The sequence below is a fragment of the Pteronotus mesoamericanus genome, unplaced genomic scaffold (genome assembly GCF_021234165.1).
Source record: "Pteronotus mesoamericanus isolate MK-2021 breed Mesoamerican mustached bat unplaced genomic scaffold, CSHL_Meso_final scaffold_85, whole genome shotgun sequence".
NCBI classification, from domain to species: Eukaryota; Metazoa; Chordata; class Mammalia; order Chiroptera; family Mormoopidae; genus Pteronotus; species Pteronotus mesoamericanus.
The window spans coordinates 34508870-34522148 of NW_026555329.1; the positions used below are offsets into that span (position 1 = coordinate 34508870).

The 13279-nt window shown below is 35.3% G+C and overlaps 1 protein-coding gene across 1 annotated transcript in view; it reads right to left on the reverse strand.

Annotated features, from left to right (window-relative positions):
* Positions 1-1118: 1118 nt before the first annotated feature.
* PTPN12 (protein tyrosine phosphatase non-receptor type 12) overlaps positions 1119-13279 on the reverse strand; it is an 87940-nt gene continuing 75779 nt past the window's right edge. Inside the window, exons 13-18 of the mRNA XM_054563930.1 lie at positions 11361-12295; positions 7744-7821; positions 6675-6733; positions 5747-5777; positions 2273-2368; positions 1119-1971 (exon numbers count right to left, since the gene is read on the reverse strand). Of these exons, the coding sequence (XP_054419905.1) occupies positions 1910-1971; positions 2273-2368; positions 5747-5777; positions 6675-6733; positions 7744-7821; positions 11361-12295 (1261 nt within the window). The 3' untranslated portion in view covers positions 1119-1909. The remainder of the gene's footprint in view (positions 1972-2272; positions 2369-5746; positions 5778-6674; positions 6734-7743; positions 7822-11360; positions 12296-13279) is intronic.

Consider the following 13279-nt stretch of genomic DNA (forward strand, 5'->3'; position numbering starts at 1 on the left):
ACTTTAATCCAAAAAATCCACTCCTTGGTATATACCCAACAGATCAATGTATATTAAGTGCATCAAATAGTTCACTAAAAATGTTCACAGAAGCATAATTTGTAATATTCCCAAACCAGAAACCCAAAAGTCTATTAACAGCAGAATGGACAAACTGTGATATATTCATACAATGCAAAGCTCTATAGAAATGAAAAAAGAACAATTGCTATACACAGAACAACAAATTTCAGAAGCCCAAGGGGCAACCTTCTTAGTGGCTCATTTGTTCAATTGCCTGACCTTGGTGATGATCACACAGAGGTGTGTGTGTATGTCATCGTAATTTTGGCACCCTTCTGAATACATTATACTTCAATAAAGGCCTTCCAAAAGCAAACTGTTCTCCCCCAAAAATCTTTACAAATGATTTTAGGACCATATTACACAAATTATCAAGTATGTGAAGGAGCTAAGTATTTTTCAGTTATACTTCAGTTTAAATTTTATTAGGAAACTGAATATGCTATAAAGGTGTCTATCTCTTGCAAATGTCAAGGGTCCATTGTATTCACATTTCCTTATGACCAAATGTAAGAGAAAAATTGGAAATTCTAAGGGATCAACATGAAGACCATTTGGCCTTAAAATATTTTGACATAAAATTCTATTTCCTCTTCCACGATGATCCTTCCTCCTTCTATTCATAGAAATTATTCTATCTCTATTTAATCTCAATTTCTTCCCCCTCTTGTGTGCAGAAGGCAAAGATAGATGTCCACTGACTTTAATCCATGATGTCACAATTCTAACTTGGTTCTTACAGATGGGACCTGTGCTCCAATAGAGTGATGGAAAGAAACTGGTTTCCCTCTTTCCTAACTCACATCCGTTTGGTCTTTTACTGGTACCTTAGAAGGCAGTAGCACCCAGGGGTGACTCAAGGGCTAGCATCAAGATTAGTATTACAATGACAAAGCCATGTGTTTGCAGAAGTTGCTGGTTTTTTTCATTAAGAGATTAAACCCTGTTCACACTCTTGACTTTAAGGTAAGACTAAGCCAGCAGGAAGGCAGACAGTAAGTCTAATTTCCGAGGAATACGGAATGAAAAACCAAGACAAGTAAGCACTGTAAAATTGTTGTTTTGTTTTTTTAATGGCTGGTCAAATATCCTGAAACATACATATGTTTTGATAGTCTTCTAATCCCAGTTGAGTTCAAATATTAAAGTAACACACACGAGCTAAGAGAATTCAATATTGTTCCAAGGCACTTACTGAATCTCCATGACTAGATGAAAACAAGGACAATTAGGATAGACAATTAGACAGTATATAATATAAAAATAACTTTTTGCTTACAATTTACAAAATGTATTATTATTACAATCTTTGATCTCTGATAACCTGCAATGCTGGCTGCATGAATCCAGCAGTTTTGAAATTCAGAAACTATTTTCTAAAACTTCAGGGCAAATAATTTACAAATAAGGTACACAAAGATTAGACCATGCAGAAATTTCTTACATCTTCTGTTAATAATATTTTATGACTCCAACTTTATCAAATTATATACCTACTTGCCCTGTACATATACAAAATAATGCATACATGATAAAACATTAGCAAAAGAGTAGTCCTTAAACTCAATTTATCATAAAAGTATTACTATATTAACATGTTTACAAGCAGCGTGTAACAGGGTTAAGAGACATTAAGGCAATAATACTTGAAGTTACAAAAGAAACCATATGTAATACTTTTTCCTAAGTGTAGTATAAGGCAGGTAGATGCTCCCAGCAAAAATTGCTAAGATAACAATCTACACTGCTGTTAATCCCACATTTTTAAGATGGAATACTATTAATCTGGCTTTTGGTGGCACTTAAATTTTCCAGTATAATTTAAAGTGTTTTTTGGCTCCCTGAATCATGTCCATTCTGAAGGCGGATCTCTTGGTCCTTTGGGTTTTCCACAGCGATTACCAAAACCTATAATCAAAACACCACAGTAACTGGTTAGTGTTCAGAAATATTTTAATACTGTTAAAACCATGTCAGACATCCTTATTTTCTGGAACAAATACATTTCCATATGGGAATTCAGAATTTAAACAAATTAAATAAAACTATAAACACAAACCAATTTTCAATTGAGAAATACCTCATTTAAGAAACTGAATAAATCGCAGAACAAAGTTTAATAAACTTTGTCTTAAGGAAATCCTATGATGATGGCACATGAACTTTTCTCATTCTCGCCAGCATTAACTAATTCAGATTCTGAAATTACCAATATCTGTGGCTTTTGTTGGACTTTCTGGTATTTGATCTTTCTTGTTACTGGAAGTAGGTGGACACTCTGTACAAGTCTCTGGGTGAATAGCTCCTGTTAGATGAAATAAAATGCAAAACAAAGGCATTGTTAATTACCATTATTTGTAGCATTATGTATAATTCTCTGATTGTTTTAATGTGGACAGTAAGTTAAACGAGCAAGTTTTCTCTCCAGGGTATCATGATTTTAGAGGCCCAGATAAATATAAATGCTAGGGTAGTGAGCACAGCATTTCCTATATTAAATAATAAAACCTATATTATCATAAGGTTTTCCTGAGGGCACCCAGAAATCTGGAGTACTTCTGCAATGTGAAGATTCTCCTTATGCTCTTACTTACCAATCCTGGATCTTGCTCTGACTGGTGTGGCTCAGTGGGTTGGGCATTGTCCCACAAAGTGAAGTCTCCAGTTTGATTCTGGGCGGTGTACATGCCTGAGTTGCTGGCTAGGCCCCTGGTTGGGGGCATGTGAGAAGCAACCGATCGATATGTCTCTCCCATAACGACGTTTTTCTCCCTCTACCTCCCTCCCTTCCTATCTCTCTCTCAAGAAATTTTTAAAAATCTTTTTAACACACACACACACACACACACACACACACACACACCCCCACACCCCCACACCCCAGCCTGGATCTCAACCTGGATCTCAGCATATTTCCTTAAAGTATTACACTGTGTGCTAATAATTCCAAGTGAAATGCCTTTATATGGACATCAATGACAAGCCAGTTCATAGTTAAATAATGGACTTAGTATTTTCCCCTAAAAGTAATAATCTTTTCTTTACTGTAAAGTTTTACACTGCTTGAATTTTAGTTTACATAATTACAATATATACGATTACTTAACAAAAGAAATTAACTGCTATGAATCATTCATGCTTTCACAACCTCTACACCTCTGTAATAAGCTTTTCTGGAAACTTGGAGTACAAGTCAAATTATATTTTAATATGTTAACTCCCTTCTGGTTCTCTTCCTTCTTTATGCAATCTAGTTATCGTCCTCCATCGTTCTAGTCACACTCACAATTATCTCTGACTTTATAATCCTTGTCCTTAGGTGCTTAGAGTCTAGACAGAGGTCAACAAACTTTTTCTGTAAGACACTACAGAATAAGTATTTTAGGCTTTGCAAACCACACACCATCCTGTCACATATTCTTCACTGACTTCTGTTTTTTTGCTTTGGTTTTTAAACAACTCTTTAAAAATGTAAAAATCATTTGTTCAGATCAAGGGCAGAATAAGAACAAAGGCCAAGGGGCAGGATTAGGCCTGTTGAATACAGTTTGCCAAGCCCTGGTCTAGTATGAGAGCCAGAAAAGTACATTAATTACAGTACTGTGGAAAGCTTTATAATGAAATTATACATAGGGTGCAATAGGGACAGAGAAGAGGGTCATTTAAGTGGAACTTGTGGTGATTAGGTATTCAGGGCTGGCTTCTAAGTGGAAAAGATGATCTAGTCTAAAGGCCTCAATTTTCTCAGTGAAGTAAAGGTCATCTACTGAGTAAATTAGTGGGATTGATGACTTTAGAAGTAAAGATTTGGATAATTCAGGTGCCAACTACAGTCACTATCTGTAGTTTGGTTATCTTATATAACCAAAGCTGAGGGCCCAACTGTGGATGAAGGCCCAGAATTACAGGCTCAGTCTATAAAACTGAGTGATGTTCCCAGCTGTATTCAATACACCCAAGGCATAAAATACAATGCTATGGGAATTACGAACAAGAAAAGTCAAGGATAATTGTGAGTGTGACTAGAGTGATGGAGGATGGTATCTAGATTAGACAGAGAAGGAACAGAAGCCAGAAAGGAGTTAACATATATTTAGAAAATAAAAAATCCAGGGAGCCAGCCATAACAGTACTGGTTAAAAAAAAAAAAAAAAAAAGGTAGTGATGAATAGCTTTGCTACCTATTACATACCAGGCACAGTACCTGACACTATATATGTGATTTGATTTAATTAAATCTTCACAACAATCCTTTAGAGTAGGTGCTATTACCTCCATTTCACACAGAAGGAAACTGAGGCTGAGACAGATTAGATAAACATGGGCAAAGCCACATAATAAGTAAAATGGCAAAAACTGGATTCTAGTTCAGGTGGGCTTGACTCTAAAGTTTCTGCTCTTTTACTTACAATATGTTGCCTCCAAAAAGTAGATAGAGAGTAACAGTTGAAATGGAGCCCTATTAATCAAAGATCCGGAGAGAAGTTGAAGCAGAATGGAGGATACAGACAGAGATGATAGATGAATTGAGGGAACCGCACAGGCTAGGACCTTTGATAAGCTGCTTACATGATCATTGAGGAAAATTAACAATAACTTGACCTATTTTATTACCATGATAGTATAAGTAATGTGGTAGGGAAAAATTTTAACTTGGCATTATGACACTTGGTTGAACTACATAATCATATTGGTCTTTATAAATGTGTAAGTCTTGCCCTGGCTGGTGTGGCTCAGTGGGTTGAGCACTGGTCTGTGAACAGAAAGGCCACAGGTGTGGTTCCCAGTCAGGGCACATGCCTGGGTTGTGGGCCACGTCCCCAGTTGGAGCATGTGAGAGGCAACCCATTGATAATCATCTCCCTCTCTTTCTCCCTGCCTTCACCTCTCTCTAAAAATTAAAATCTTTTTAAAAAGTACTATCAACAACTGAGTCTAAAAACAAAACAAAACAAAAAAACTACAAAGAAACAGAACAGGAACAGAGTCATAGATATGGAGATCATTTGGAGGGTTATCAGCTGGGTGGGAGAAGGGGGAGAATGGGGAAATGGTGCAGGTATTAAGAAGCTAACAAAATAGACAGGGGAAGGTTCAGAACACCATAGGAAATGGAGAAGCCAAAGAACTTAAACACACACCCATGGACATAAACTAAGGAGGGGGGAGCGGGAATGCTGTAGGGAAGGGGGTTACTGGGCAGAGGGGAGCAAAGAGGGAAAAATACTGGGACAACTGTAATAGCATCATCAATAAAATATACTTTAAAATTTTTAAATTAAAAAAACAAGTAACACCTAAAAGATTTCCAAAACAATCAACTTTTAGGGACCTAATTCAATCACCTAGATTAATATGGGGCATCTATTCAAATCATTGTCAGACGTAGATTCTAAGTGTTTTTATAAACAACAAAAGATAAAATACAGAGAAATGTTTAAAAAATAATTTCCTTCCTATCAGTCTATAACTACTGATAATAAATGCTGTTATTTTCAAGATCAATAATAATCTTCAGAATAGTAATTATTTTGGAAGACTTACACTACATAATTCAAGTTCTAGAAGAGGTATCCTACATATTTTCACATACAGAAAGAACCAAATAGCACATACCATAAGACATTCTATTTTATAATTAATTTATATAATCTACAGCAAAAAGGAACAAAATCTAACTTACCATATTTTTCACTTCCAGACTTTATCAAGCCCTATATGGAAGACATTTAATAGTTTTATGAAAAACTATAAAATATTTTGTCTTTTAAGTACAGATCCCAAGAAATCAAGACTTATCAAGATAATCAGTGTCAAAGGAAAACAAAACAGTGATGTTTTCAAATAGATTTAAAATTTTCAAATGTGCAGTATTTTATATTGGGAGTAAAAGGATAGGGAAATTCCTTTTCCTTCTGGATAAAAACTGAAAATGCAGAAGCTACTATACAAAGAAACATATACCATTCTACATTTTGCCAGTTATATTTATCAAAGTATGATACCATGGATTAGACATACCATAATTATTATATATTATCACTATTTTATGACAAAGTATATCAGTGTTTTTAATCAACTGTAATATGTACCCAATTTCAGGGATATTAAAATATGGGAGAAATATGAAAAAAGTGTTGATGAAAAATTATTATTTTCCATGGCTAAAATACTTAGCTACCAACACATTTCCTGAATGGGAAAGGAAACCTCATGTGACCAGAAAAAAGCCAAAGGGAGGTACTATGTACCTCGTATTACAACGGGAGGGAAAAAATTTAGCAAAGTACTATGACCCTGAAAACGGTAACTCCAGTTTTATTCATACCTCCAGAATGATTTGGGACATAGCTTAATATACAAATTTCAAAAGCAGCTTGGTAAAACAACACTCTGAAGGTATATGACAGTCATATGTAGGCTAGGATGCCCTTTTAAAAAATTCAGATCTCACATTTCATCTGAAATATAGCACTAGAAAGAAATGCTGATTAAAAAAAATACATTTAACAATCTTAAGCAAGCAGTTATTTAACAAACAACAACCATGATACATTAACCACAGAGCAAAAATACTTGAGCTCTAGCTATTTCAATCCCAAAGGACTCACTTCAGATTTTTTTTGTTCAGAGTCTTCCTGACTTTGAAGTTCACTCCATTCAGGTGTACCTGAGAAAAAGGAAATCTTACAATTAAAATTAACATCTTTATTTCTTGACATTTCATTAGATAATATTCAAAATCATTCTATAGATTTTTCACTTTCATAAAAAATTTTGTTTCTATCAATTTAAGAATATTCCTCTAAGTTTCCTTTCTTAAAATTTAAAAAATCCAGTCATCAGATTATAAACCCACTATACAGATTTGACAGACTTGTTTAGTATTATTCATATATTATGGCTTCACTGTTTTTAACAGTTCTTTTTTAAGATTTTTATTTATTTCTCGAGAGAGGGAAAGGGAAGAAATAGAGAAGGAGAGAAACAGCGAAACATCAGTGGGATGACCCTCACACTCCCCTAACCTGAGACCTGGCCCACAACCAATGTATGTGCCCTGACTGGGAGTCGAACTGGCGAGCTTTTGGTTCACACAGGAGGGCACTTAATCCACTGAGCTCCACCAGTCAGGGCAACATTCTTAAAATCAGTTAAAAATAATAAAATATTGGTGAAATGTAATTCAAATAAGAGTAGTGATCACCTCCATGGAGTATGAGACACTGTAAATATATTAAATATATCTGTACTCTTTTTCTAGAGGGGAAGAAGAGAAATACATTATCAGGGCTTTGAATTATGATCACTGTTCCCAGTTCTCACTGATACTCTTGTGGCCTTAAGTGTCTTTCAATTAATACCGCCTAACAACCCAACTTAAATGTTTACTTATCTGAACTGGCACAAAAGACATCAAATTGAAACTACATTTGTAATTGCACTTAACTACATTATAGTATCTAACACAGATACAGTCATTTTAGCCATCTTAGCAAGTAAAAATACCATTTTGAAAGTATTTTTCATACAAAGGATTAAAAACATTTGTCAATATCAATTCAAACCTGTTTTTAATTTATTTATGCAGTTTTATATCAACTACATTAAAATCAGCCAAGTTTTTCAGAGTTTAAACTAGAGTATGAAGTATTTTGTAAAAGCAGAAGAGATACTCACTATGTTCACTTGCTAATACAAAAGATTCAGGAGTTCTTTCAGGGAGAGGAGGAGGTAAATCTTCACTAACAGCAACATCTATATTAAATACATAAAATTTAGAAAAATTATGAACTTGTTAAAAAATGTTGACTCATTTAAAAATGACCTTATCTAAACAAATTGAGAGCTTTCTTCACGTTCTGAAATTCACTGTCATAAGTATCTGAAAGGTTTTTTAAATGCAAAAATTAAACAAGAAATCCTTACCACTTGACTTGTCACGAATTACAAGGTCCACTCAGCAAGTAAGAATTAAATCCATCACAGAGAGAAAAATGACTCTCCTATTAACTTTCCCAACACCCTGAAAACATTATCACACTGCCCTCTGAGTCTGGAGGCAGTCTCCAGAAAAGCCAGCAGCAAGTGACTTCTTTGCTGGGCATGCTGATGATGCTTTGAGTCCACAAAGGAAAGCGTTGTCATTAGATGCAAGCCAGTATTTCCCAAACTGGAATCAACTGCCCAACTGGACTGCCTGAGTTTTGCCACACTTAATACCATCTGTCCCCTTTACTTTTTAAATTCCCCTCATTTTTCACTTAACTATGTAATTGTAATTTTAAAAACAGTAATGACTAAAACAACAGATTTGAAGTTGTAGTTATTTTTCTACTATACATAAAAATAATTTTTGAATATCCATTCATATGTTAACTAAAATCTTCTGAACAGCAGCACATGACTATGAGAATACTAACTGAAGCCATATGAAAGTTTTTCAATAAAAACAAAATTAGCTCTTAGAAAACACCATACATTAGGCCTCACCAGCCTTATGTCGTAGGGTGAATTAGATCTTTTGAAGTTTCACTGGGAAGGTAGAGAAAGAAAACAATGAGGATACAATCCCATGTGTGGACTCTCAGGTTAGGGAGGATAAGGGAAATGTGAGGATTCTGTTATTTTGTCTTGGCCATGACAGCTCTTTTTAAAATCTTGCCGTGATACTTTAATGTTTTACCGCATCTGATGGGCTATCTACTAAGAGACTGAATATCAAGTAAACCATTTTCAAGAAGCACAAGTCAGATATGATTGCTATTGTCCGTTTAACATTTATTTAGCTGAATAGACAAGAAAACAGAGTTAAGTGTCCTGCTGACAGAAAAGTTCCAGCCCAGTATTTTGTAACCGTCTGAGCCATCATCATCCTTCCCCTTGCCCTTTTGTTTCTAATAGATCACAGTGATGAAGAGACGGCTCTTGAAGGAAGGGATGCATAATCTTGGCATTGTGGTGCCATTTCATAATTAAGTGAACAAATCAGGAAGGGCAGCCTCTTTTGCTTATATTTAGAATCAAGTATCCTTCAGAAACTTTATAACTCTTCTCTCTTAAAGCCTTTTTTATTTTAAAATATGGCCCATGCTTTTAACCTGCATGTTTCTCCCTCGATCTCTCTGGATTGTCTTTTCCATGTTATAAACATGTTTTAGAAGTTATTCAACCTAAGACACCACATTTTACATAGGCTTTTGTGAATAATATATTGTATGGGGGTCTAGTGTAGCCAAGTTTGAGAATTTGAGTACACCAGAGCCAATTTTCAAATCAAAATTCATAGCCAGGAATTTCTGTCAGGCAGTAACTATGTCAAAGGTTGTTTTTGAGTATTCTGTTTAACTCCCTAACAAGTTCCAAAACAAGCAAAAAGAAAAAGAAGAAAGAAAAACCCCAAAACACAACTACTCTTGAGCCAGTGATTCATCCAAAAGATAAATGATAGCATTAAGAATAGAACTGCTTGTAGTTATGTTGCTGCACAGAACACTTACACAGGAAAATCTTCAGTTAATATCAAACTAATTTAGCATAGTCAGGACAAGGTGAAAAGAAAAAGAAATCACATTTACAGCTACCTTTGTTTTGAAATACAAGTAAATTTTAAAAAGCTGAAGTGAGCTGATATATAGTAGGGTACTTTCAACTATCCCTGTACAGTATGTGGTATTTTATGCTAACTCTTTCTGTTATCACCAAAAGACTGGGCATGAGGCAATATATTTAATGAGCATATAATATCATCCATCCTTCCTGCCCTCACCCAATTCTATTTCTAGTAATCATTAAAAGAAAAAATTTCCTGGGCCTAAGACTTCATGCCTGAAAAGGGGGTGGGGGAGCCCCAAATGAAAATTTCTTGTCCACACGTTTCTTGAGCAGTTACAATTTGATAGTTATTTTTAAAACTATGAGGTTGAAAAAAAAATAAACAACTTTAAATTATGGCAAACCAGAAAAGTAGTATTTATTGTGGTATCCATTATCTCTTGAAGACCCTTCAAATAAAACACAGGAGAATCGAGTATAGAAAATCCTATAAACTTAGGAAACTAGCTTAGACTCTCGTCCATTCATCAGATATGTTCTCAAAAAATATAGTACATGTGAGTTGGGGGGAAAAAAGGCACCACAGTATGAGTGGTACTTATTGAATTAGAAAATCATCTTCCAAGTTCACAGTACGTATTTACATACATACTACATATTACAAATAACAGTCTGCATGTGTTACTAGCAAAGTTCACTGACAGTCAATGGCCACTGATAATCTATCAGTAAACAGCTTTCATGTTTAATCCTAAATCATTTGCTGTCAACTTTTTGGTCTGTTGAGGAAGGCAGCCGATGATTATTTTAGCTGATCACAGATTTTTAAGTATCAATAATACATCTTAGGAACTGAGTGCACACATTATCTTGAAATGCTAAGACTGCTTAATTAAATAATAGCAGTGATGACTATATACAGATATAGCCCACTCACTACCGATTGGATTAAAAGTCACATACTTCTGCTGAGTAGCTGCAATATTACTTCTTGGTTAAACCCAGGATTGAAAGCAGCCTCTTTTTCAAGCACTTACAAATAAAATTTAAAGGAAAAACTTTCTGTAGTTAAAAGAACATAAAAAAGGTAAGTGTTTTTTATAATCTTTAGTGGACTTAAATGGCCAATCAAGCCATTTTACCATATTTGTGCCACTGTTGCTTTAAGCAATTGTCCTTAAATTATTTCTATTATTCAGTCAGATAAAAAAGAAAATTTTTTTAAAAGACTTTATGTATCTTTTTAGAGAGAGGGAAAAGGAGGAAGAGATGGAGAGAATCATCAATGTGTGAGAGAAACATCTATCGTTGCCACTTGCACGCTCCTAAAACTGGGGTCTGGCCTGCAAACCAGGCATATGCCTTGACTGGGAATTGAACCAGTGACCTTTCAGTTCACAGGCCAGCGCTTACCTCACCAAGTCACACCAGTCAGGGCCAGTCAGACAAACTTTTGACCTATACAAAACGCTGAAAGCTATACTATATAGGAGGAGGAAATTTTTAGTTACAACAATTGAAACATTTTGAAAACAGAAAACCCAGCAATGCAATATGATCAAATTAAGGTAATACATATAAATTTACTTAAAATTTTTATCTAAAATGATTTAGATAAAATTTAGATAATTTTATTCTAGAGTAAAGTATGGAATAAAACCTAATGAATTAATATAGCTAAAGAGCTTAAAACAGTGACTGGCACATGGTAAAAATATTTAAGCATTAGATACTATTATTACCTTTTTCAGCACCTGAATGTATTGTTCCTGCTATATCATGTCTAGCAATGGACATTGGCAATACTTTCCTTGTAGAAATGCTTTCAGTACTAGTGGCAGCAGAAACCGTCGCACTTGCTGTTGAAATACTAGTTTTATTCTTGGTCAAAGCATCATCACAGTTCCTTTCATCTGAGTCTGAGTCATCCGAGTGAAGGGGATTAGTAAAACTGAGGGGTGCTCTGAATAGAGGTGAATTGCTATGATGATCCACAAGATCATGGGTTTCAACTTGTATTGTGGGGCTTGGTGTTAAACTCACAGTTTTCATTGTTTGACAGTGGTTATCTGAGGATTTTCCTTCAGATGAATCAGGCATGGGTTCAGTATTTTCAGGTCCATGAAATGACCACAGTACATGTCCCTTCTCATCAAGAGGCAAGCGGTCTGGCCTTGGAGGTGTGTCTGAATTCTTCTGTGATTCTTCTGGTGGAGTAACTGGAGGTTGATTTGACTGTGATCCACTGCAATCTACACAAGAATTCTGATAATTATCATCAACTTTTGGATCCCTAGGTGAAACGGATTTAATTTTCATTGCATGTCCCCTATTCAGGAGTGTGTTCCCATCAAAACTTTTTGGTCCCTCTTGGAGAGGGACCTTCTTAATTTCAAAACTTAAATTTCGCTCTAATTTTTTATCTATCTGTTCAATAGTTGATTCATTTTTCCCTGGAAGTTCTGCTGATTTATTATAATTTCTGTTGAGGTCTGTCGAATGTTGGTCTGATGAAACCATGTGCAACACTGGCTTTGGATGGTATCTGTCATTGTCCTGCCACACAGTAGTGACTGTTGGAAAAGCTGACGGGGGAGAAGGTGTCAAAATGGGTGGCACAGGGTGAGGTTCCGGTGGCTGCAATATTTCTTCCTTAGCATCCCCTTCCACAAGGCAACTGAAAAACAAGATTAATAAAAGGCTATTTTAAGAATGTTCATCCTTTTTAAAATAAGTTAGTGGGTAACAATTACGTAGTTGTCTATTATGTAGAGTCTGTGGTTATGAACAAAAACTATAATTTGTCAAACTAAAAAAACTTAATGTTTAAAAAGGTAATGCATGTACACTGTTCAAAAAGTAAAATCCAAGAACTTTAATGCAAAACAGAAGCCCCTCACACAGCTGCTTAAGCAACTACCCAGACATCAACTTTCAACATTTTTTAATAGCTGTTTCTAAGATTTTCCTTATCTCAAAATGTTTCAAAATGTATAAACTGTTTTCTTGATCTATTTCATATATTCTGTTGTCTTCCAACTGTGTGTCTTCATCTTCCCAACACTGTAATAATTTGTTTAGTTCCATTTTATGACTATAATTATTATTCATACCAGTGATACCATGATTTTATATCTCTTCTTGTACAAGTTCTTGTTTTTCCTTAATAATTGCTTTGTGTTTCTGATGGCTCTGTTCTATATGTAGCATTAGTAATTCAGCTCTTCTACTTACTTACCTGCAGATTCGTACACCTCCTCTTAACTAGTCAGGCAAACCAGGTAACATCAACACCATAGCATCCCTCTTAGAAACTTCGGGCCTTCTGTTCTAGTGTCCTCTCCTGTGTCAGACTTTTTCCCAGGCCCCATTTTCCTTTTTCTAGGTACAATCCCTTGTTTTGGCAAGTTATGTCCTCTAGTAACTTCGCAAGAACTATATGTAGTCCCCCATCAGTGTGGCTCAGTTGGTTGGAGCATCGTGCAGTACACCAAAAGGCTGGGAGCGACATTCCTGGTCAGGGCATATTCCGAGATTGCGGGGTCAATCCCTAGTTGTGCAGTATATGAGAGGCAACCAATTGGTGTTTCTCTCTCTCTCCCTAAAATCAGTACACTTCTTTTTTTAAAAAAGAACTATATATGAGGCAAATTTCTTGAAG